General features: G+C 38.9%; 1 protein-coding gene across 1 annotated transcript in view; it reads left to right on the top strand.

Annotated features, from left to right (window-relative positions):
* The first annotated feature begins 7020 nt into the window (after window positions 1-7020).
* Window positions 7021-26231, top strand: part of LOC124619329 (activin receptor type-1) — an 89877-nt gene continuing 70666 nt past the window's right edge. Inside the window, exons 1-3 of the mRNA XM_047145638.1 lie at window positions 7021-7297; window positions 7429-7640; window positions 22726-22939. Of these exons, the coding sequence (XP_047001594.1) occupies window positions 7237-7297; window positions 7429-7640; window positions 22726-22939 (487 nt within the window). The 5' untranslated portion in view covers window positions 7021-7236. The remainder of the gene's footprint in view (window positions 7298-7428; window positions 7641-22725; window positions 22940-26231) is intronic.

Genomic DNA, 26231 nt, shown 5'->3' with positions numbered 1-26231 from the left:
TTTATTAGAGTTTCATGTAGATATCGATTCCAGCAACGTCCACTTTGTTTAAGTCCATAAATACTTTTTCTCAAATGCAAAATCTTTTTACTTTCTGATCTGGTTTCTATGGCTTCCCTTGGTGGAATGACATATATCTCCTCCTCCAATTTCCCATTTAAATATGCCGTTTTAACATCCATATGATGAATTATTAAATTTCGTTTTACTGCCAAGGCTAAAAGATATCTCAATGATGCATACTTGACTATAGGTGAAAAAGTTTCTTCGTAATCTACCCCTTGTTTTTGTGAATATCCTTTTACCACAAGTCTTGATTTGTATTTTGGTGATGAGCTTTCAGGGTTCTTCAAATTGAATACCCATCTTGCCTGCAGTGGTTTCTTATCTCCTGGCATATCTACCCATTCAAAGGTTTCGATCTGATATAAAGATTCTAATTCTCTCTTCATCGCTTCTTTCCATTCTTGAGAGTTTGGGCCACTCATTGCTTCTTCTGCTGTTCTTGGCTCATCATTAAAAGACTGTGCTGTATACATCTCAAAATCCGGATATTCCTTCGGTTTTGGTACACGAGAAGAACGCCTTACATTGTTTTCTTCATTTTTTTCATCCTCTAACTCATTGTCATCATAAATGGTATCCATTTGTCGTTGGCTGTCGTCTTCCTCTTCTTCACTTTCTATTTCCTCACACAAGGTTTCACCTTCTGAACTAGGTGCAGTTGACTTAGTGGTTGTGCTCTCTTTTGAGTCCTTTCTATTTTCAAAGAATATTACATCTCTACTTGTGACAAAATTTTTAGTCAATGGATCCATTAATCGGTAGCCCTTTGAATTTTCACAATAACCTACAAAAATATACTTTTTAGCTTTCGGATCCCATTTTCCTCTTAGCTGTTTTGGAATATGTGCCATTGCATCACACCCAAAAACCCTTATATTGCTTAGATCAGGTTTCTTTCCTATCAATATCTCATAAGGGGTTCTATTCTTTAATGCTTTTGTAGGTGAGCTATTGTTCAAATATACAGCTGTTGACACTGCCTCTGCCCAAAAATCTTTGAATAATTCAGCGTCAGTCATCATGCTCCTTGCTTTCTCAACAATGGTCCTATTAGCCCTCTCAGCAACCCCATTTTGGGATGGGCTGTACCTTATGGTAGTTAGTTGCCTGATTCCCTTTTCTGCCAGAAGTTTCTTCAATTTCTGGTTAATATATTCTCTCCCATTATCAGACCTGATGATCTTGATCTTCTTTCCTGTCCACCTTTCAACCATATTGCAATATTCCTCATAGATATCTCTCACTTGGTCTTTAGAACTAAGAATATAAACATGAGTATATCGTGAGTAATCATCAATAAACGTTAGAAAATAATTACTCCCACCTATGGATTCACACTCCATCGGGCCACATACATCTGTGTGGATTAACTGTAAGACTTCTGTGGATTTACTCTTACTAATCTTGAAGGGTAACCTTGCTTGTTTTCCCTTTATACATGTCTCACAAGGATCCTTGGACACACTAAAATTCTGTATTCCCTTTACCATATCCTTTATTATAGACATACTCTTTCTATTTACATGTCCAAGCCTCCGGTGCCATAAAAAACCTTCTGCTGAATATACTGAATCACTAACATTTTTATGCTTACTGTCAATGGTATCCAACTTAAAAATACCCCTTTCGTTACTTGCTGTAGCTATAACTTCACCACTTTCACTGATTACTCTTGCACCCTGCATGTCAAAAGTGACTGTATTTCCTTTCTTGACAATTTCCCCTACAGACAGCAGGTTAGTTGCCACGTTTTTCACATAATGAACATTGTGTGCTGTAATCATATCTGATTCACCATTTACACTTACATGTAGATCTAATTTCCCAGCCAGGTGACACTGGAGCTTGTTGCCATCAACAGTAGATATTCCCATATGAGTCTTATCTTTGATGTCATAAAGAAGTGATTTATCTTTAACAATATGCACAGATGCACCTGAGTCTAAAATCCATTCCATATCACGATTACTCATCCCACCAAAAGAATAAAAACATGAGAGCGCCTTACCTTTGTTATTGGTCCTTCTCTCTGGGCTATCACTAACATACCTCTTTTGCTGAGTGTCTGATCTTGGGCTTACTTTTTCTTTGCACTGAGACGCAATATGTCCCATCTTCTGACATTTATAGCACCTCACCGGTTTCTCCTTTTTGTTTTTTGAGTAGAGAGCAGACGCACCTTCCTTCTCCAATGTACAACAGCTTGGAGCACTCTTTACGTCCTGCAGGATTTTCACCTTAACACTGTCCCCTGTGATTGGTATACCCGAACTTTCAAATCCCATAATCATAGGTGCATACCTTTCGGGCAGTCCTGCCAACAGCAATGTTCCTATCCATTCGTCAGCGATATCGAATCTGATGTTTCTCAGTCGGTTCGACGTGGTTATTATTTTGTTAACGTATTCGTCTACACTCTTACATTTGTCCAGACGAGTGGTAATTAACTCGCATAATAATCCTACTTTTCTCATAAGACCACCATCCTCGAATGCACTTCGTAAATTGTCCCAGACTTCTTTCGCTGTAGCACCTTTTTCAACATGAACATAATTCACCAAATCAGTCAGTAATATCAATTTTGATTTTGCTTTCCTATCCTTACCTGAATAATTCTGATCTGTGGATTTCATTATCCCATCTACCACGTCCCATAGGTCGTCTAAACGTAAATACACTTCTACTGCGAACTTCCAGGTTGCATAGTTTTCGCGACCTAAAGTCTTTCAATCTGTGGAATTTGTGCCACACTCATTCTTAACGGTAACTTGCTTTTTATTGCCGTAAAGAACACCGAAAAATTATGCGGGAAAAAAATTTCGATCGTCTTGTAAGGATAACTCGCACTTCACGTAAATTGGAACTTTTCCAATACTTTCTCCCTAATATTTTATTGATATACTTATTCCAAATGCAGCCTGGAAGTTCGCAGTAGAAGCGTATTTACGTTTAGACGACCTATGGGACGTGGTAGATGGGGCGCAGTGGAAGCGTGCTGGGCCCATAACCTATTGGAATTTGCGCAGGTGAATAAGTATTAAGGAGAAAAAAAGGACATTTTACTAATAACTATATTGCACATTCAAGAACAAATAATTTACAGCGAACACAACAGAATGATTAGCGCACACAAAGAGTGTTGGACAATGCTAAAGACGTCTATTTTACACAGTGCACTTTGTGCCGTCACACACGAAATATATTGTTCACACAATTCCAACAATATCCATAAAGTTTTACTTCTTGTATTGTGGTAGTGAATTCTATAGGTCACTTTTAAATTACTCTTGTTATGCACCACATATTATATTAGAAAGTAAAGAGGTGTAAAAATAACTATATCCCTAAAGGTGCTGTTCCAAGATCTTCCATCATCAGCTTAATGCAGTATTTTGACTGCACTCTTCTTAAGAACAAATAGGACCTCTTACTTTTCTTCTTTTTTTTTGCTATGCTCTCCAGCTCTCATTAAATTATGACATAAGACAGTACTGAGTGAAAGTATGCTTGCAATCCCCCCCCCCCCCCCACCAGATCTAAATGATTTCATTACCTTGCTAACTATTTTCTGTGAACAGTCCACATCGAATTTCTTTACCTACTTTTTGTGGAGTAGGTCTACAGTAGCTGTGCAGTTTTTCTAGATCATCATCATAGAACGCTAAGGTGGGATCTTCCTTTAAAATGGACAAACAAAATCTTGTTTGTAAGTTCACAATTGGAAGTTTACCAATTCAAGATCTTACCGGTGATGATGATGTCTCTTACAGTCTCTCATAATTTTTTCGCACAGATAGTTAGTGTGGACATATGTGGAGCATAGCAGTTCTTGTTTCTTCAAAAACTACAATTTCACAATGTACAGATGAAGTGATCATATGTTTATTCGTGTGTAGTTAAGTAGAAAGAGTCATGGAATGGTCACAATAGTCACAAATATTATTTCAATGAAGCAAAACACACACAGTTTAATTCTGATTGCTCATAACAATAAAACAAGTTCTCTCAGCCTGAATTAAACTAAAAAAGAGGGAACACAAATGATTCCCAAGCTGGGCTAAAAGAAGCTACACCATATGAAGACTAAGGGCAGACCAAACACAATGTCACTGACAGAATGAGTGAGAGTGCAGGCTGACTAAAAATTGTGTGAGCTTTGTTCTTATAAAGACTCGCTTAAGAGTATTATTGAGCTTTGTTAGATCATAATACTTTACAAATTTTGTATCCCAGAAAGCTGAGCTTTTACTGGCTATTAACTTTTTGTTGTATTTTGTTTGCATATTATTTATCATAAGCAGCATTTATTAAAATTTGCAGTTCTAATATATGCTTATGCTGTTGGGAAGCCAGTGTTTATGACCAAGGGAACCATTTTGACAATTAAAATTTAACTATTGAAAATGTATTAATTTTTACTTCAGGACCCTTGCTTATTAATACTGGTGTCAATAATTTCAGAAAAATGATGCCATCAAAAGTAGGTCAACAGATATCAGAAATTTACAGTAGTTTGGCTGTAACTGGCAATCTTAATTTGGACCACATGAAATGTTTAACTAACAATATATTTTAAGCTGATCAAGTTTGAGCTAATATAACTACTTTATTGATAAAATGAAAAATAGCTCTTTAATTTAGAAGTGATCTCTCCTTCCGAATTTCCCTATCAGTTCATAAGATTTTCTGCATAGCTAGATGTACGAAATTTTATAATCGCAATATCTTTTCATAGTCATCATTTCTGACGAAACTAATTAGCTCATTGCAATACAGGACAGCAAACTAAACGTTCTAAGTAATAAAGTTTTGCAGGAGGAATTTATTTCTATCATTTTGATAATAGACTTACTTTATGCTTAATGGAGAGCCTTTAACATCAGAATCTTGAAAAGAAAGTTAACAACAAAAACTTCCTGACAGATTAAAACTTTGTGCCCGACCGAGACTCGAACTCAGGACCTTTGCCTTTTGCGGGCAAGTGCTCTACCATCTGAGCTACCGAAGCACAACTCACACCCGGTACTCAAGCTTTACTTCTGCCAGTATCTCGTCTCCTACCTTCCAAACTTTACAGAAGCTCTTCTGCAAACCTTGCAGAACTAGCACTCCAGAAAGAAAGGATACAGTGGAGACATGGCTTATCCACAGCCTGGGGGATGTTTCCAGAATGGGATTTTCACTCTGCAGCGGAGTGTGTGCTGATATGAAACTTCCTGACAGATTAAAACTGTGTGCCCGACCAAGACTCGAACTCGGGACCTTTGCCTTTCGCGGGCAAGTGCTCTACCATCTGAGCTACCGAAGCACGACTCACGCCTGGTACTCACAGCTTTACTTCTGCCAGTATCTCGTCTCCTACCTTCCAAACTTTACAGAAGCTCTTCTGCAAACCTAGCAGAACTAGCACTCCTGAAAGAAAGGATACAGCGGAGACATGGCTTAGCCACAGCCTGGGGGATGTTTCCAGAATGAGATTTTCACTCTGCAGCGGAGTGTTCGCTGATATGAAGCTTCCTGACAGATTAAAACTGTGTGCCCGACCGAGACTCGAACTCGGGACCTTTGCCTTTCGCGGGCAAGTGCTCTACCATCTGAGCTACCGAACCACGACTCACGCCCGGTACTCACAGCTTTACTTCTGCCAGTATCTCGTCTCCTACCTTCCAAACTTTACAGAAGCTCTTCTGCATTCTGTAAGTTAACAATAAATTTATGGAGATCTTAATTAATGAAACAATAGTGCATGCAAAGCAGGATGGTTTGAGTCAACCTGACTTGTCACATACCGTTTCCCTATTTGTGGTAGGATCAACCTCGCGTAATTTCTCTGTTAAAGTATTACAAACAACTGCCTTCTTATCTCTGCATTCCCTGCTTCTAATTTTCCACAAACAAGTATGACTCCTATACAGTTCGAAAAAGTTCGGCAGCGAACTATCTGGGAGACCAACGTGTATCTGTCATTTTAAAATTTACAATGCACACACAAACGAGAAACACCTGACTAACCAAACAGCTGACTCAGATATGTTTTAGCGTCAGATTTATGCCGAGGTACAGTCCACACTCTCCAACTTGTCTGCGCAGATGTGATTTGAACCCACAGATTTAAACAATTTCGCTCAAACTTCCAACTCCAACTGCCAGGTTTGCACACAACTCATATCTGCGCAAATCTTCAGTTCACACTTCACACGCAATGGCTTGTCTGCGCAGATGAGATGTTCGGTGACATTTACGCAAACATATCGTTGCTTTTAAACTGTTCTTCTGACCAATACTGCGCAAAGATAAGCAGCAGTCTCTCGATAAGCCACGACTCTGCCCCAGTCGAATTCCGACACGCGCTGGTAGATATTTTTCATTCATACACGAAACATAACACGAATCTGCTCACAAACATTCAGATACGATTTCTGAACGACATAACTACTTTGTGCAGTTGCGCAGAAATACTAATCATTTGCATTGATGCATATGGTACACTCCATGCCAATTTGAAGTTTGTTTCATGACGCTTTCATGGTGTTGCAATTTCAATAGCTACAACACAGCAAAATTTACCTCCAGCAGACACTAAAGTTGACGTTTCGTAACCAAGCTCTATAGAAACACTCTATAAAACCTTACTTTGAATTGCTGTGCGTACCCGCGTTATGTGTGTTTGAATCTTTCCAAAGCCGAGTAATATATTTGTAAAAAAGAACTCAACAGCGGAACTTTTCAGTTAAGATAAACAGATTATTTATGTAGTTGATAAAATATTTTAACTGCTACTTCGATACGAATAGATTATTCAACTAAACAGAGAACCAATCGTAAATATTGCCTATATTTCTTTCTATATGGTGAGTGATTCTTGATGGAATATTATCGAGTTCTTAACGTCGATTGGTACAAACTTAAATCCTATCATCTTTGACTTACAAAGACATTAGGTGGTGGCTAATGTCAGGGAGTTTGTGTTTTGGTCTACTGTGGTGTTGTTGGAGCAGTGTAAAATCAGAAATGTATTTGTGTACGGAAAAATGTAGCATACATTCACTTTCTTAATACAGCGAACGAGGCAGTAGAATCGACGGTCCTGCGATGGGGACGTGCAGAAGTCGCAGTTTTGTTTACATATAAGAGTTTTGTTGTTGATATGGCTGATACAACTGAAGCAACATGGCTGCTGCGAGAGGTGTTTCATATTTACTTTTTGTTTTGACGGTATCACTGTGCACTGGTAAGTAGAAAGATGATGACGTAGCTGTTATTGGTATTTTAGTAAATTGCACATTTTACATTAAGTGAACGAAACCGAAATCGAGCGTAATGGTACTCAAGATTTGTGTATACTTTGTTCATTTGAACTAGGTAAACAGAATTATCCTACAATCAGTCACCTAAAAGAAGAAGGCATTGACAATGATAGTGAGGAACCTAATGAACCTCCAGATCAGCTTATTGGTGACTTTGGGAATTTTGAGTCGAAGAGACTACGGACAGATTCTAAGAAGAGATTCAAATGTCTTTCTTGTGAACCACCAGATTGTTCAGGACTGACGGAATGCCATGATGCTCTGCAGGTAATTCCATCAATTCACCTTCAAAGCAACTAGGGAAGTGTTGATATTAGCTTTTAAGTGATATAGGAATTGAACACTAATCTCGATCTACACTTGAATAGTTTCCACATGTCAATTTGTTTTGTATTGGTGTGTACTAACTGTTTTTTGGTTCTTTGTAGTAAGTCATTACTGCCGTAAAGCTGTTATTTCAGTTTTTATAGTTGTTAGTTCGTTGTTTTGTCTTGCAGTGGTGTGGAATCACACACACAAAGTGAGAAATCAACCATAATCGAGTTGTCAGTCAACACATGTGACTTTAAGTTGAATTTTATGTCAGGTAAATACTTAAGGATGTAGAATATTCTGTTTTATTGAGTGCGTTCCCTCTCTTGCGTTATTTCTCACATCATTGTCAAGCGTTGTGCAGTACAGATTTTTTTTGCCATGAAAATCCTTCTCGACCGACAAAATTTTGTTTATGGATTCTAATATTCCAGTAAAGTGAATTGTTTCGGGTCCTTTGATTCACAGTGGCAGACCGTCTACTCTGCTGTGTGTACAACAAGAAGAGAGTTACCTTAATATCGATTTGTGTAATGGATACTCCATGTTATGAATACGGTTCTCCATTGTGCAGTCTCTGTGTATTTTCTAATGTGACACTCTACATTTATTTTGTTAGATAGCTTGAATACAACTTACCAGGAAGGTTGCCAATTTCTTAATACCTGGCTTCTCTGGGAGAATACTGTGAACTGCATGTCATGAAATAAACTGTTTGACAGTCTTTTGGCCTTTAACATTTGTGTACTCTAATTCATGAACTGAAAAAAATGATATTTTCTGTGGAGAGCCTCTTGCTACCTTGGTTGTAAAACTGTCGGGCAATAGCATGTTTGAACCTGCGTGATAGTGAAGTAGATCTGCTGCGTATATAAGTGAATACATTGCATAGACACGAAGAATGGGATGCTAGTAATTTACATAAGATACTGTCACCACTGTTTCACTTTTTGTATTTGAGCAAGTTCGTTTGTAATTTCTTTGACAAAGCGTGGAGAAATTAGGGTTTGACAATATGTATATGTTAGTGACTTTTATCCTTGCACTCTTTTCTTTATTTTGTCTCTTGAAATCTTCACACTAGCCTTTTCTGCTACTTCCAGGAAGTGATTACTTCGGTTTGTAGGTAGAGGCCCAGGGATTGGGTTGGGTTGTTTGGGGAAGGAGACCAGACAGCGTGGTCATCGGTCTCATCGGATTAGGGAAGGACGGGGAAGGAAGCCGGCCGTGCCCTTTGATAGGAACCATCCCGGCATTTGCCTGGAGCGATTTAGGGAAATCACGGAAAACCTAAATCAGGATGGTCGGACGCGGGATTGAACCGTCGTCCTCCCGAATGCGAGTCCAGTGTCTAACCACTGCGCCACCTCACTCGGTCAGGAAGTGATTATTAAATATGTTAGCTACCAGACTGCTTTAAATTATTATTATTTTTCTTTCTTTAATAACCAAAACGCACATTCTTTAACTGATTTTCTCTCTCCTGTTTCAACTATTGCTTCTAAAGATTGAATCTTATCACCTTCAGATTTTATACTGAGGTTTTCTTGTTTATTTATTTAAAAAAAAAAATCACTTTCCTTAAGACAGTTTAGCCATTTACTGTGACTATTTTACATATTTCCTTCATCTTGCAACTGATACTGTTGCACAGCCATTTGATTTTTATGCTGTTGACAATGGTACCTGTGTGAATTCAGATTTTGTGCCCCCTAGTTGCTTGCTTGTCAAATGGATTTGTATAGTTGTCAGCACAGGGCTTGGTTTTCTGTGAGATATGTACTAAATTGCTAGTTTGCCAGTTGTTTGTGTAATAGTTTGAAGGAAAACAGGAATCACACGTTCAATAATTCTTGTTCCTATTTGTTGAAATTACAATGCCATGTCCACTGACAATGATGGTATCAAAATACATACAGAAAAAGGTTTTTGAAACATCAGTACAGAAGTAAGCAAATAAATTAAGAGTTGTTTTTCTTAGTAACTGTTTACAACATTGTGCAGAAGGACCCTGATAGCTATTTTTTAACCATTATTGTTATTCGTCTGCAGTCCCATAAGAATTTGTATTCATCTAGTTGCACATGTGTAAAGTACAGGGTGTTTCAATAAGATTCGTAGATTTCTAAGGATTATATATTCTACCTGAATGAAGGTAGAATTTTAAATTATGCATAGGACTCAACTACTAAGTTTTTAGATATAAAGGAATGTTCAACGCAAGTTATCAGCTTTGACTGCCGACGTAGGAAACATTAGTATCACATTCATTGTCTTCACCAACTTAATGAAACTGAAACCTTCCAGTCTAACCTATACCTCAGGCTAAGCTAGAAATCAGTGTCACCATAAACAGCTCTTCCACCGACGAAATTCGTCAGCTTCGCCAACTGACAACAAAGCTGTGTACATGTACAGCAAGATGTGACTTGACAGCAGCCATTAACATATTATGCAACTGGCCAAAGCAGACGACTTGTATCGAGCATTCCTCTTGACTCAAGTGTTAGTATTCAGAAGAGCCATTCATTTTTACATGATGCATATAACCACAGGGTACTTCTTACAATTAAATTTAGGCTCAGTGGTTTTATTTGCCTTTCACTAAAGCACTTTTAGTGGAGGGCACATTGAACAACGAACATCCAAACCAGAGTTGGAGAGGCACATTGACGGGAGTCTTTCACAAACTATCAAAATAAAAAATCATGTACTGTGATATCAAATGGGCATGAATGCCCTGTCCAATGTGACATCCATACCTCTATTATGACTGAATCATTGAGACAGCTCACCATCAATTTATGCTCATGCATGCAAGTAGCATTGTAGGGGTGCTCTGTCCCGTTAAAAAATTATTGGCATGTTTCTCCAGTTGTGGAAAAAAAGTCAGATCAACATACCCAGGTATTTGATTTCTGTAGCTACCTTTTCCACAAAAAGGAATGGTCCTTAAATCTTTCTTGAGTAAAAGGCACAAATCGTGTGAATCTTTGGAGTGTGTCTATTGTGTTCGACAAAGATATGTGGTAGCTGTATTCTGCTGCATGTTCTCACATTGTGGTGGTTCTCTTTTCCACTTAAACTGAATGCAACCACTTTACTAAAAACTAAGTGTGAAATAAAATACAGTAATTGTTTTCCATTTCCACATCCAGAATGAATCCATAAAGAGTTACAAATTTTGTTGGGACAGAGTGATTAACTTTTACTGTACACACAATGGTTTCTTTGATTCTGTCACATGAAGATATCTTCAGATGATTGCTGTTGATGGTTAATACCAGTTCACACTGTAAAACTTGTGTGTAATTGCCTGGTACAAAACTCTGTGAGTTGTAGTTAATCACCAGCAGAAGGCTTGTAATAGTTCTGCGTGGCTTGAACGCAAACATCACCACAAAACACCCAGACAGATGCACGAGGAATGGCGAATTATCTGCTGTCTTGTTGAGTAGACAGACTTCTGGATACTTTGTGCAAAAAAATTTTGAACGCTCTCCACATTTTCACTGAGAGGTGACCTGTGGATTTCCCTGCTTATGGACAACCAGTATTTCGAAACTAGGTGTCTTTGTTGAATGTTTTAAGCTATAAGGGATGCTGTGCCTTGTTCTCAACAGAAATTACTCCATGAAGTTGCAACTGATTTGGGCCTATTGAAATGAAGAACATATAACATCTTTTGTTGCTGTGTTGTTACCATCATAACTTGACAAGTATTGGGTATTCTGTGAGTGAGCTAACTATACCAGTGAGGTCCTACTGGCAACTTACAACTGGTGCCAAGTTAAACTTTTAGTTTTGATGCATGAGGTAAATTTCATCACAAGCTTTTACACGAATCTCATACTAACAAAAGATTAGTGGTAATTTTCTCACACTAGCAGTAATGGGAATTAAGTCTAGATTCCTTTATTATATATGTCTGGAGAAAGTAGCTACATTCAGAGAAAGCTACTGGTGCTGCTCTCAGCACTGCTCAGCTACTGTTTTTATTTAACGTGCTAAACAAATCATTCATGTAACATTATGCGGGACAGTATGAGTTGTCTTTGTACTGCCACAAACTGTGCTGTACGCAGAGTGGTGCAGTAGTTAATGTCGCTGGTTGGTTTGCTGCAGGTCACTAGCTTGAACCCAGCCACTAGCATTTGTTATTTAGTATTTGTCATTTTGTGATGGTACTCAAAATTTATTATGTTTACATAATACATGTATATGCATATTTTGGAATAGTCATTGTTTATATAAATAGTTGTGCTCTCGGTGCTGGTTGTATGTTGGTATTGATAATAAACATGCTTTCAGTGATAACTGTTGTACAAGGTGTCTCAAAGGAAAGTTTATATTTTAAGAAGTCTCCATGCATCCATGCATGCATGACAAATCAGAGGAGAGTGTTGGTATGTTCATTGCTTGCTTGGCATTTAGGAATTCAGTTGGTATGGAGTGCTTCTCAGGAACAGACTTCGGGTTCTGTGTGCGAAAATTTTACAAACACAGTGGTTCAGCGACTGTAGTGCAGAGGAAATTTTGCAGTGATTGTGGATTGGATAATGTAAATTATGCTCCGAATGTTCCCATTGACTGGAAATGGATCAAAACATTTGAGGACTGGTTCAACACTGGCCAAACCAAAATCCAGTTGACTATGGTCATCAAGAATGGGTGAATTCTCGAAGAGTGTAAATAAATGCTTTTAGTGTTAACTGTTGTACAGGGTGTCTCAGAGGAAGGTTATATTTGAAGAGGTCTCCACACATGTGCAACAAATCGGAGGAGAGTCGAGATATGTTCGTGACGATCCTAACATCTCCATTAGTAAGCATGCAAGTTCTTTATATGTGCATAGATCATCAATACGCAGAATTCTGCAAAAAAAAACTTTAAACTGCACCCTTAAAAAATCCAATTGGTGCTAGAATTAAGGCCTCAGGATGCCAGACATAGGCTGCAGTTTGTTAATGATGTGACTGAAAGCCCTCCATTTAACATCGTCATCTTTTCTGACAAGGCTTATTTTTACCTGAACAGTCACATCATTAATCAAAATTTCCACTAATGGAGTGCTACGAATCCTAAACGGAAGTATAAGAAACCCCATCACTCAGCAAAGTTACTGTATGGACTGCAAGTTGGCTCAGGGGTAATTGGACTTTTTCGACTCTGAGAGTGGTCGTGTAGTTACAGTGAATTTGGAACATTATGTGGAGATGTTAAATGACTTTTTGGTTCATGAATTGCAATACTTTTCTGGTTGTAAGCAAAGAAGATGGTTTCAGTGCTAAGACGGAACCATGGCACACATGTCCAGTGTGTCTATACTGCGAGTTTGTGAAATTTTCCCTGGAAAATTGATCAGATAGTCCAAATTTGAGCCCCATGGATTTTTTCCCTGAGGAGATATGTCAAATATAAAGTGTATGTCAATAATCTGGCTTCTCTAGAGCAATTGAAAGAAAATATCTGCAGCAAAGTGGCAACCATTCCAATGCATACAAGCTGAGATGTCATGCAAAATTTTGTTCATCACTTAAATAAGTGCCTTTGACTTGCTGAATTGCATTTAAAGGACATTATTTTTAAGAAGTAAATTCTGAATCTATATATTTCAATAATAAATAAAAATTTGTTGATAGACTTTGACCTCTGTTTTATTTTGACAATTTTACCTCTATTTTATTTTGAGACATAAGTATAACCTTTCTTTTGAGATACTCTGTACCTCATTGATTACTTTGCTTTTGGATTTGAACTGAATTGTGGTTATGATGTGACATTGCTTCACAGAGAAGGCAGGTACTTCAAAATATCTGCATAACAGTGGCTCCAATTAAACAATCTAAGCGAACAGGACCTGGAATACAAGCAGTAAATCATTCTTGAGGTCCATATTTCAGGAAACCAATGGCTTCCAGAACAGCAACAAGTTGGCTGTACATCAGACATCCATCAGTGTTTTTAGAGACATTTCTCAGGGCCTGATGATATGCCTGAAAGGATTTGACTGAGTCACCGAATACAACAGGACATGCTTGGCAAGTTTTTACTTTTACTTGGACTCACAACCCAGCAGTAGTTCGAGAGCAGTGGAGATGAACTCTATAATCGGGCACAAATTGCAGGCCGAACTGAAGTAAATGTTTGGGTGACAATCGGCAGCAAATGTGCTTAGTGAAAGAACAATTGAAGGACAGGGTCCAACGTCATGTGAGTGAATTTTCGGGATGGCTGTCCCCTTCTTCAAGAAGATGGACAGTAGCCTTTTCAAAATGTTTGTATTGACATTGCAGTCTTAAGCACCAAGAAAAATTGAAATATTGTTTTTATTTCTTTTTAACAGCAGTTAGCTGTACTTGTGTCTCCACTGTATACAAAGCATCAATCATAAAACAGTGGCTGAGTGTTGACGTACACAAATGCACACACGGGTTTCTCTGTTCATTCTGATCATGTTCTTGGTTTAAATAAAACTTGGAAGCAGAAGTCTTTCATGAAACAAGATTAAAAAGATATTCATGTTCTAATGTAAAACTTGTTATTGATAATGATTATAAAGTTACAGTAAATAAAACTTGCAACACAATGTTGGTTAAACAGTTAAGTTGGTAGCCTTCATAAACAGAGTACAATAGGCACAAAATCTACAGCTTGTTGCCACAAGGAGGTCACACAAACTCAGGGGCGTCCTCGAAGAGTTAGGGTGTGTAAACTGTATCATATTAAGGAGCATCTGCAGGAGAAACGTTTACGTCTGACATCAGGTTCTAACAACCAAAAGACTGAGTGAAATACCAGTGATTCAAGAAAGCCCATTATAGAGATGTCCATCGTCAAAATTGGTGTTTTTTTTGTACAAATAACTTTGGAAATGACTGTGAAAAGTCACTGTAATACAGTGCAGTGCAGTGCAGAAGGAGTGTATTGTGTGCAATTTTTGCTTCGTCCCAAGGCTGACTTCGAGCCAGAATACGGTGCACTTTTTTTAGAAAGCTGTATGAAAATCAATGTCAAAGGTTGTGATAATTTCAAAGAAAACTTAAAATGTGGGAAATGTTATAGGCCCATAACACAGAATTGTTAATGATGGGAATGCATTATAGTGAAAGAATAGAACTTCTGTTGGAACTGACAAAAAAGAATGTAAAATGCAGGAACATAAAAATGGTGTTTCACTGTAATTAGAATTATGTGTGGATGTTCACATGCATAAATCTTGTAGGCATTTCTTTAAACATCTCAACTATTAATCACCACTTCACAGTACATTTGTTCACTTATGAAATTTATCAACAATCCATTTGAGTTTGACAATAACAGAAATATTCACAAGTAAAATGCCAGAAGTAAAAAAGATCTGCTTTACCCTTTAAAGAATCTAACTTTATCACAGCAAGGAGTGAAATATGCAGCTATAGAACTCATTGATGATCTACTCACAGAAATAAATGTCTGACATTTAGTGAACTGGTTATCCAGATAGCAGGAACTAACTTTGTGACCAAGCGAGGTGGCGCAGTGGACTCGCATGCAGGAGAATGATGGTTCGAACTCGTGTCTGGCCATACTGATTTAGGTTTTCCGTGATTTCCCTATATTGCTTCAGACAAATGCCAGGATGTTTCCTTTGAAAGGGCATGGCCGGCTTCCTTACCCTTCCTCCACTATGTGATTGGACCGATGACCTAAGTGTTTGGTCCCCGCCCCCAACCAACCAAGCAGCTAACTTTGTAAAAGTAGCACTCGTTATTACCTCGAAGTGTGAGCAGTAAAGGTGACTGTGGAAAATACTTTCACAGAAAGCCATGACAACTTGCTGTTAATGTCATTAAATTTACTGACAGAGAGAGTAAGAAATGCATAACAGTGCTGACAGAGCAAGCAACGGAAGGTGCAAGTAAATATTAACAAGCAAAAGTTATGTAAGTCATGATGTGCAAGTTACTGCAGAAGGGACCCAGTGCTGAATGGGGCAAGATGCAAGTGTCTGGCCCAACAAAAAATAGGTAAAATGTACCCAGTAAATATTTAACTGATAATATAGATAATTGTCTTGTTAGCAGTTTGTGTGATATTATGAACAGTTGAAGGCAATAGTGTATTTGCAGAAACATCACTGCTTTTGTCATACACAAGTGGGCTTCCAGGCTAGCTGAAAAAAAGCTGTTGTGTATATGTTATTTTATTTTAAGTGGTTTCCAGAATTAACAAGTCATTACACACTGACCAGGGAACATACTTAAATAAAAAAGAGCATACTGTATTAGATTTTTTAATGGAAAAATGAAGCATCATAATTAAAGGAGCCTGTGGTTTATTTAGACAAACTGTGGATTCACACACTCTGCAGTCTGCATAAGTGTTGCAAATGACAGTGTTCGAAGACAGTTGTCAATCAACAGTACTAGGAAACGTTTCATTGTTGTGAATGCAGAGTTTCATTTCGTGTTTATTTCTCCTCTATGACTACAACAGGAAAACTTCGGACTATCATGTAGGAACAGAGAGAAAAAGCTAAAAGTATGTAGAGACAAGGATACCTGGACTTTTGACATTAATTAAGGAGCACTAACCTTCTCCTCCTCATTCCATTTACAAAATTTTGCAAGAAAATGGTTCCCTTCCTACTGCCATCAAGCTGTGCTGCTGGAAAAAAATATATATATTGTACACCTGGAAAGAAGACGTCATTTTTGATCTGATGATGGCATATGCCACCTGGTGATAGTAGAAGTACTATAATGCTTTTAACATTATCTGCCAACAAATAGTGTAAAAGCATAGCTACCAGAGTGCCATCAATGTCTACCTTTTAGTAGGGAATGCACAGCGAGAAGGCTCAGTGTGGTGCAAAAGTATGAAACCAGCAGGCAACCATGCAATGAAAATGCACTTGTTTTTCCTGCAGTCAACTAAGCGATATTGAAATGGCTCGGATTGTGGCCTTCGAAATGGCGGGATGGTTGTTTCGGAGAATTGCCACCCAAGTTGAACATGCTGTGTCATTTGCCCAACAGTGGTCACGTGAACGTTCTCACACCTGTAGACGATGTTCTGGACATGCATCCACCTCAGACACCCGCCAGGATTGTTGTATTGAAGGGCAGCAGTAGAAGATTGTACAGCCACCACAGCACAGATAAAAGGACTTGTGAGCCCAGGCATGTCAACATGAACTATTGCAACCCAGTTATTAGCAGTGGGACCAAGTACGTGCACACTCACACCCTAGCATCGAGATGCATGACTCGACTGGTGCCATTTGAGAATCACTTTGGAAGATGAAATGGTGTGCCATGGTCTTCAGCGATGAAAGCAAATTCTGCATGCGTGCAAGTGATGATTTTTTGCACATATGACGTAGACCTGGTGAGTGCTGCCTTGTAGAATGCATTTGTCCAAGACACACTGGCCTCATGGTCTGGTGTGCAATAAGCTACAACTCTCGTTCACCTTTAGTGTTTCTGAAGGGGATGCTAACTGGAGCTTGGTACGTGCAGAATGTTGTTAGATCAGTTCTTTTTTCATTTTGTGGCAGGAAGGTTATATGTTGTTCCAACAAGGTAATGCTCGCCCACACAGTACCTGTGAAACTTCACACGCGTTGCAAGACATGCAGTAACCTCATTGGCCAGCATGATCTTTAGGTGTCTCCAATCAAGCCTCTGTGGGATACGGCTGAAAAGTGACTTGTGTGACATGTCAACAAACAACTCTTAGAGAACTATGTGAACAGGTCAAGCAGATGTAGCGTAACACATCCCAGGACAGTATTCGCCATATGTACGATTGACTGGGTGTCATAGTCAGCACCTTGATTGATGCCCGTGGAGACTAACAATGTGCTAGTATGGGTGTTCCAGCGTGGGTCGATACCTGTTACCTCAGAACTGCTTGTGCTATTAATCTGTAAATGTAATCATTTCAGGTACTCGATATGCACTGTTGCAGCAATGAATCTTGAGTGAATTGGAAATCTCTAAAAGGGTGTACTAATTTTTTTCCGCAATGTATATGGACCTAAATTGTATAGAACTGGTCTGGAGCCTTGGCAAGAATCAGGTCTGCAGTCGTCATATGTTGAGTGCCGTGCTCTCAAACCTGAAAACATAACGGCTCATACTTTTGCTGTACATAAATTGTCTGTGTAATGCAGCCTGGTGAAAACTTTAAATATGACCCTACTTCGACAGCTTGGACATTGATTTTACTGCTTTTATATTCGAGCAACCTTTCTCCTGGCCTCACAAGGCTGAATGGGCCTCCTCCCACACCTTGTCAGCAAAATTTGAGATGATCATCTGGAATCAAACCCCTAACCTCCTTGTTACTAGCAAAAGTGCTAACTACTGGACCACACAGTCAGTGTGCTTTTGCTGCTGTGACATTAGCTTTTACTGTTTTGGCACTGGAAGACTAGACATGCCGTGCATCATGCCAAAAAAATACGTGGTGACTCGTGGAGGATACATACTTTGACAGACAAGGAAGCTGAAAATATAATAAAATCAGTAGGCACACATTTGAACGGAGTGTCTGCATTACTATCTGCAATTGAAACTACAGATGAATTAACAGACATAGCTGTGGGAAATATCAACATCATTGGGGGAGGTAGTTTCATGGATACTGCCAGTGAAGTGTTGTGAACAACCAAGGTGAGATGTACAAAGGTAAGTTAAAAATTACCCACAATGTTGACATAACTCTTCTTACGTTCTTCATAAAGATCTGTGTCCTTGTTTGTGTTATTGATTTGCTGTTGTGGTCCTTTATGAAAGTTTGATTATAATTCCTCGATTTCTCTTCCTCTTGTTGTCACTGCTTTGTTAGAAGTTTGCACCAAAGAGGAATATCAAGCGGTGATCTGGTTTTTGTGGTTGGAAGGCGTATCGGGGCCACAGTCCTCAGAGACATGTGACTCAATACAGAAACAGTGTCTTGCCACAACAGAGTGTTTACAAATGAATCACAAAATTAAAAATCGGTCATACAAGTGTTACGCAAGAGGAAGGAGCCGCAGAATCATCCACGCCACAGATGATGATGACATTGAATGTGCATGTTACAGTGTTCTGATTGACAGATAAGTGACTAGTGCAAGTGCAGTCTGTGCAAGATGGGTCCCAAAATGGCTCACAGTGTTGCTTAAACAAATGCACATAGGGACATATGTGAAAAACATTTGGATCGCTATGGTAATGAACATGACAGCTTCTTAGACTGAATCGTCACTGGTGACACAATGTGGCTCCACCATTATGAGCCAGGGAGTAAGTGGCAGAGCATGGAATGGAAGCATCCATAATCATCCAGCAGGAAGACGTTCAAAACCCAACCATCCACACGAAAGCTGATACTTACTGTTTTTCGGGACCTAAAAGACCCAGTACTGGAACATTATCAGGATAGTGGCACAACAATAAACAGTTCTCATTACAGTGAGATGCTTACTGACAGGCTGCAATTCGAAGCAATCAACGAGGACTACTATCAAAAAATGTCATGTTATTGCACGATAATGCCTGTCTACATACTGCTGCCCACACTGCTCCGGAAACTCCCTTCCAACTACCACATGTCTGGTCCTCTCAAAAAGGCATTAAGGGGCTGTAAATTCACCTCGGACTAAGAAGTTAATGTTGCAATGTGTACGTGGCTTGCTGCTCAGCTGAAAATCTTCTTTTCTGAAGGCACCAGGAAAATTGTGCAACAGTGGACCAAGTGCATTAAAAAGCAAGGGGGCTATATTAAAAAAATATATTAATGTATGTGTCCTATTTATATTGCAATAAAAGGTGTAGCTACATTGTCGATAATTTTTGGCTTACCCTCATACAGTCAAATCTCGCTACAACAAATTTCATGGGACCATGAAAACTAAATTGTTGTACAAGGGTTATTGTTATAATGAGGTTTTGTTATTGGGACGCGGAGCGAGGAGCCATGTTTTCGTGACTGAGAAGTACTTTCGTGACGAAAAATAACATAAAAAGCAAATAGTGAAACACATTTTGTTCACTTCCTTTATTAATACTGTAGCTGTAGAATATCTTACTTTTGTGTACAGAAAAATTCACTTTTTTTCCCAAAAAGATTCTCTTGTGAATACTGTCTTTATCAACCGCTGCACTGAAACACTAGGCATTGAATATGCTGCTGGCTGAATTGTTTCCAGCTGATCTATTAGCTTCAGCAGAGGAGGGGAATTTGCACTTACCACATCACTATCATCATCAGAATCTTCAGCAGGCGAATTACCCTTCAATTCCTCGATGATAGGTTTGTCAGTATTTGCTTACATGCCAATGCCTCGTCATCCACTAACAAGTATTCAACTACTGAAGCATCTATGGTTTTACCAGTAACTGCTGAACAAATCTCCGGATCACTTTGAATATCATCCTGCATTATTTCATCCACCACAACTTTCTCACCTACATCTTCACTTTCGGAAATTCTTACATTTTTCCAGCAGGTCACAATCGCATTTGGCTGTACACTGTTCCAGTAACAAGCAATCATGTCACAAGCCTGCTTCACACTGAAACTGGAGGGATTCCTCAACCTTCTTTCAATGTTTGTGATTACGTGTTGAACTAAACGTGAACGGTATTTTGTCTTAAAGTTCTTAATTATTCCCATATCTAGTGGCTGAAGAATCAAAGTTCAGCTCGGGGGGAAGTAGCATAGTTCAGTGTTCTTCAACGCTGGCATGTTGCTATGCGCACTACAGTTAATCACCAGCGATGCAATTTTCTTATTCTTCATTGACATCTCTATCAAGCGAAAGCAGCTACTCACTAAAAAGAGTAGACATCATCCATGCTTTGCAATTTGCTTTGTAATTGACTGCAATAAAAGAAATCACATTTATAATACGACTGTAGCAAAACATTACAGAAGAAGCTATACTGTACTGAATTAACTTATAAATTAAAGGAAGGTAAAGTAAAATGTATGTACCGTGTACCCTCTTACCTGGTAAGCTAATTACACATTTTTGAAGTACCATAGGTTTGCTGATCACCAGTGGTGTCAATTTGTATGTCCCTGAAGTGTTGTTGCAGAGAACAGTTAGACGTACTTTTAGATTGCTTCCCTCCTTTACACAATTCTCCTCTAAAGGCCATCATCATATCTGGATTCATTTTATAAAACAATCCCGTCTCATCTGTGTTGTACAAATTTTCAGAACTGTATTTTCCTAACAGTTTGCACATTGTGTTTTTCCTCCAAAATTCTGCATCACGTAAAGGTGCTGATTTTCCTTCATCTGAAATCACTTTAAAAATGATCTTTGCAACCATCTGTTCCTTACCTTAAAATTAGAATTGCCAAGCAACTTAGCGAAATCTAAGGCTTTTTGACATATCAATGGACCGACCATTAATTGGTACATTCTGCACATGCATCTCATTAAACCACCCAGTGTAGCACTGTCCACATCGTCAGTAGCAGCCATCATCATTCTTCTTCTTCTTGAAGGGTTAAATTTACCACATACAAAGTTTTCTTCAAATTATTTTCTTTTTTTTAAGGAATGTAGCTAACATCGATCGTGGAAGTCCATACTCCCTTGCTGCATCTACGTGTTTCATTCCATTATCAATGTCTTTGAAACCTCAATTTTTGTCTACAACCATATTTGTTTCCAACTTCCAGCCATTGTCCAAATCTTAGCGAATTTCAAAGCATTTACATAAACTAAAAACATTTGCAGACCGCAAAAATCGCGGATATAAGCGTCTTATGAGCCCAACAAAACACTTCTGTCTGCTATTGAAGCTCAACAATGGACAAACTAAACACTCATTCAAACAAAGGAGCTCTTTGACGCTTGCCGCTCAGCACAGCTCACCCGCGGCTGTACGCTATTCTCTTTACCGCTAGAATAAATACAGTACTGTAGTATGTAGTGAAGCTTCTGGAAATGAAGTGCCACAAGTCTAGTAGCTAAATAAACAATACCTACCGCTGTAGTGAGCTTCTTAGAAGTAGGAAATAGTAAATTCCTCGAAATTTTGTCTTTGTTATAACAGGATGTTGCTAAACTTACTTCATCGTTGTAACGAAGGGTAATTAACATAGTACATATAGGAAATCAGCCAGGGCCATATAAAATTATTGCTGTACCCCGGTTTATCATTGTATTGGTAATCGTTATATGGAGGTTTGACTTTATTATATGTGCTGTTTTTGTTCTTATTCTAAGTGAACTCAGTATTCAGTGGTGCATACAGACATGTAGCATGTGATAGCACTCCACATGTAATACTATTAGAATGTACACTGGTACTTACTATGTCCCCTCCCTGCTTATCAGGTGTAAATATGATGGTGCTGCCATCCTGAAGAGGTTATCAGTTCACTTTGCTGGACAATATTTACATCTTTCTGTTTTCAACCTCTGTTTTTCATCATTTCCCATAAAGCAGTTCCATTGTTTTTTGTCATTGTTTCTCTGCCATTATGCTTAAAAAATAAATGTACAGTACCTGTATTTAAAAACAAAATGCGTGAAAAGATTTTGACACATTTATTAATTTTGACACACAATTCACTGACTTCGACACACCCATCTCTAAATTTGAAAGCTGACTGAAGAACTTCAACAGTGGCAGTACCGAAAGACAATCAGTCAGCAGTAGCAACTGATGTTCACGTTGTTCAGTGTGATGAACAAAAAATAAGGCAATAAATCTTAGTTATGTTGCAACTCCTGAAAGCAGGCATGTGTCCATCCTAGAAGAACAATCTTTCCTTTTTAAGTGATGATTGTGTCATGTGAAAAGAACAAAGAATCTACAAAATTATATAGTGTTTTGCTGTGATTGAATTAAATGTTTTCATAAATGTACTACCCAGTAAGATGTTTAGATGATACATTGATACTAACTGTTGCCTTAAATGGAGGATATGTTTATGAAATAAATTGGATGTAGAGACTCATATTCATTCACCCCAATGGGATTTAGAGTGCTGGTAGTGAGTATTAGATGAAAAACAAATCATTATAGAGCTAATATGTTTACAGTGTTGGAAATCTCGAGTCCGTGATTCTGATGGCGTGGAACGAGTTTCGCGAGGTTGTACAACTGTTCCTGACCATGTACCTTTCATTTGTGGATCATCTTCGAAGTCTGGCCATACCAAACGCCACACAGGGGGCCAGTATGCAATGGACTGCTGTGAAGGAGACTATTGTAATAATGGCTCTTTTCCATATTTAGCAAATGCAAACTTTGTTGGTGAGTAGCGGAAGTTTTTTTAAATATTCTAACTTGTTTGTGGAGAGATCATTTTAGTTATTTCTTGACTGCACATTTCTCTTGTCATAATACAGGAACAGTTAACAGAGTTTCATCAAAGAAACTTATTACATATGACCTCCTGGCAGATACACAAGAAGATAAATAAATGTGAAAAAAATCACTGAATAGTAATGTGGAATGAAAATTCCAACTATAAGGGGTGTTCAACAAGAAACAAGCCAGAGGCATAATTACATAAACCAGTACCTATATGTTAGAAGTATTGACCCTGGCTGTTGACGCACTTGTCCAACTGTGACATAAGGCGGCGAATGTCTGTCTCATAAAATTCCCGGGGCTATGCTGTTAACGAGTTTCGCACATACAACTGGACGTCGTTGTATGAGGTGAATTCTTTGCACCTCAGAGCCTTGTTAGGGGACCAAAAATGGCGAAATCACAGGGGGAGAGGTCCAGACTATATGGAGAGTGGCGGAGAACCTCCCATTTTAATTTTTGCAGGAGGGCCTTGACTATGTTGGCCCTATGAGGCTTTGCATTGTCATGGAGCAGAATGACCCCATGGATGAGATTGCCTGGTTGTTTTGATTTGATCGCTGGGCGAAGAGTGGTCAAGGTTTGCGAATAATGCTGGGCATTCGCTGTTGTCCTGTCCTGCAGGTAGTAAATCAGTAGGGGGCCATATTGGTTAAAGAAGAATGTCAGCATAACTTTTCCTGCACTCGAGTGGATGACGACGTCCAACTGTACGTGCAGAACTTGTTAACATCGCAGCCCCGGGAATTTCATGAGACAGACATTTACTGCCTTGTGTCACAGTGGGACAAGTGTCTCAACAGCCAGGGTCAATACTTCTAACATATAGGTACTGGTTTATGTAATTATGCCTCTGGCTTGTTTCTTGTTGAACACCCCTTATAGTTGGAATTTTCATTCCACATTACTATTCAGTGATTTTTTTCACATTTATTTGTCTACTTATAACATACAGATATTGGTTTCTGTAATTATGCCTCCAGCTTGTTTCTTTTTGAATGCCCCTTATACGTTAAACTTACAGTAGTCCAACTTTTCAGTATAACAGTTGACAATGAATTGCAGAAAATAAGTTTTACATTTCCGAACATGATGGCTATTTGAGAAGGTGTGTTAAAACTGCAGGCAATTGGTAAAATGTGTGCAAGTGGACAGTGTTAATTGGTCCAGGAGGAAAATGTTCCTAGAGGATATGATAATCACTGTGATGAATATACAAGATGGAAAGGGCTAGTAAGGAAAAGAATGCTAAATATGAAAGAAGATAAAAAATTGTGGGAAAGAAATAGACATCTACAACACAGTAGGAGAGGGATAGTTGATCAGAGCATTAGTTGTAAAGTATCAGAATGCATGAAAAAAGGCCAATTGGGTTAGATGAGAAAAACTAGACATACGCAGAATAATAAGAAGCTGAAGTAGTTCATATCAAAGATGAATGAGAAATAAGTTCTGTACTTCTGATGAGAAAGAGCAGTTGGATGATCTGTCCTGCAATATCTATACAATATCGTGAAGACTCCTGGTGGATTAAACCTGTGGTCTGGATCGGGGCACAAACGTGGAACATTACCTTTCACGGGAAATGCTCTTACCGATTGCGCTACGCAGGCACAACCAGCAACCTACCTTCACAGCTTTTTTTTTCCACCTAACACCTCTCTCCTACTTTCCAAGTTTCACAGATGGTCTCCTGCATACCTATTGGAACTAGCAATCATTGAAGAAAGGATATTGCAGACAGATGGCTTAACCACAGGTGCCCAGGGCTTACCAGAGGTCTGTAAGCAGTAGAGTGCATCACACAGTGTGCAATTTGATCATTATGAAATTTCTGCTTTGCTAAGTCACTCTTACAGAATTTTGAACTGGGATATCCATGATGTAATGAACTAATCAGCTTTGTCATATGTGGCTCTCTTCATAAAAAAAAGGGGGGGTGCCATATTGGTACATTGTCTCCGTTATTGTGCATTAACTGAGAATGCTTATTGGGAAGCTGGGTGTCATTTGACACTATCAAACACTCCCTTACCTCCATCCGTTTACCGAAGCAAACAGTCTCTACCAGCAAGCATCCACAGTGGACACTCGGCCGTGTGAGCTAAGATTTTGACAGCAGTTGAGATGCTGGCAGCTAAATTCAACAAAGGTATTCCAAATTAAAGAGGCAAAACTGTGTTGTAGTCCAGTGAATGTGGAAATGTTTCATGTCTGTTATACAGGGTTTGAACAATATGATGCAGGTGTGTTGTTGTGACAGCTACCATGATCAACTGCTCCACATGGCTTACAACAACAGAGGAAATAGTAGACAACAGTTTCCTACCCCAGAAGAGAAGTAGGACTCTGCAACACCTACCCAATGTCTCGTGCAGTAGTCATACACAACTTTATTCTCCCTAACGTTCAAAAATTCATTCTGGAAAGTTAAAACCTGAACACAGACATGTGAGAATAGTGCTACAAGTTTTGGAAATCAGGGAATTTTAAATATGTCATCGAAATTTGAAAGAAAATTGAAAAATGTCGTTTTTGGCGAAGCAGATGAAACAATTTGTTTTACGGAGATGCCACACAACATCGCTGGCTGGGCACAGCCGAGTAGCTGCTGGGTGTTGTGTGCTCTCTCCTTACTCCGTCCTTCCTACCGCTTGTCCCCTCCCCACTGCTCCTCTCAGCGACCGCTCACCACTAGCTGAGCAGCTGGCGACAGGAATGGCAGGGAAGCACGAGGAATGGTGTTTTTGGATCCTCAGACTATTTGCACATGTTATTCATTGCACAGATTCATCACCACAGTCTCGTTCATCAATAGCTCATGACTATGGGCATGAATAGTAAGCCACACAAGTGGATTTCTGTGACAGACCAGAACTGCATTCCGGTTCTACAGGTATCTCTGGTGGACTGGGCCAGCCTATCTGGGGCCCATTATTTTCCACTAACGTGCAGGTTCTGTCTGATCTAGTCTCTGCAATCTATACTGGTCAGGTCCATTCATGTGTGGTGTAAATAGGCAGATTTTCATGATTTATCTTTGAACACAGGACTATGGAGCATGCTCAACAAGCCAGAGGCCACAGGCGACGGATTTCAGGAGTTGTGACTGAGGCTCACTGCAATAATGTTGTACAGTGTTGTGTTATAAGCATTTAATTTATTGTAATACATTTTTGTACTTTGACAGTAGTTAATATATTTGAGAAAAAGTAGGAATGATACTAGGAAG

Source organism: Schistocerca americana, chromosome 6 (assembly GCF_021461395.2).
Source record: "Schistocerca americana isolate TAMUIC-IGC-003095 chromosome 6, iqSchAmer2.1, whole genome shotgun sequence".
Lineage (NCBI taxonomy): Eukaryota > Metazoa > Arthropoda > Insecta > Orthoptera > Acrididae > Schistocerca > Schistocerca americana.
This window is presented reverse-complemented; position numbering and strand designations above follow the sequence as displayed.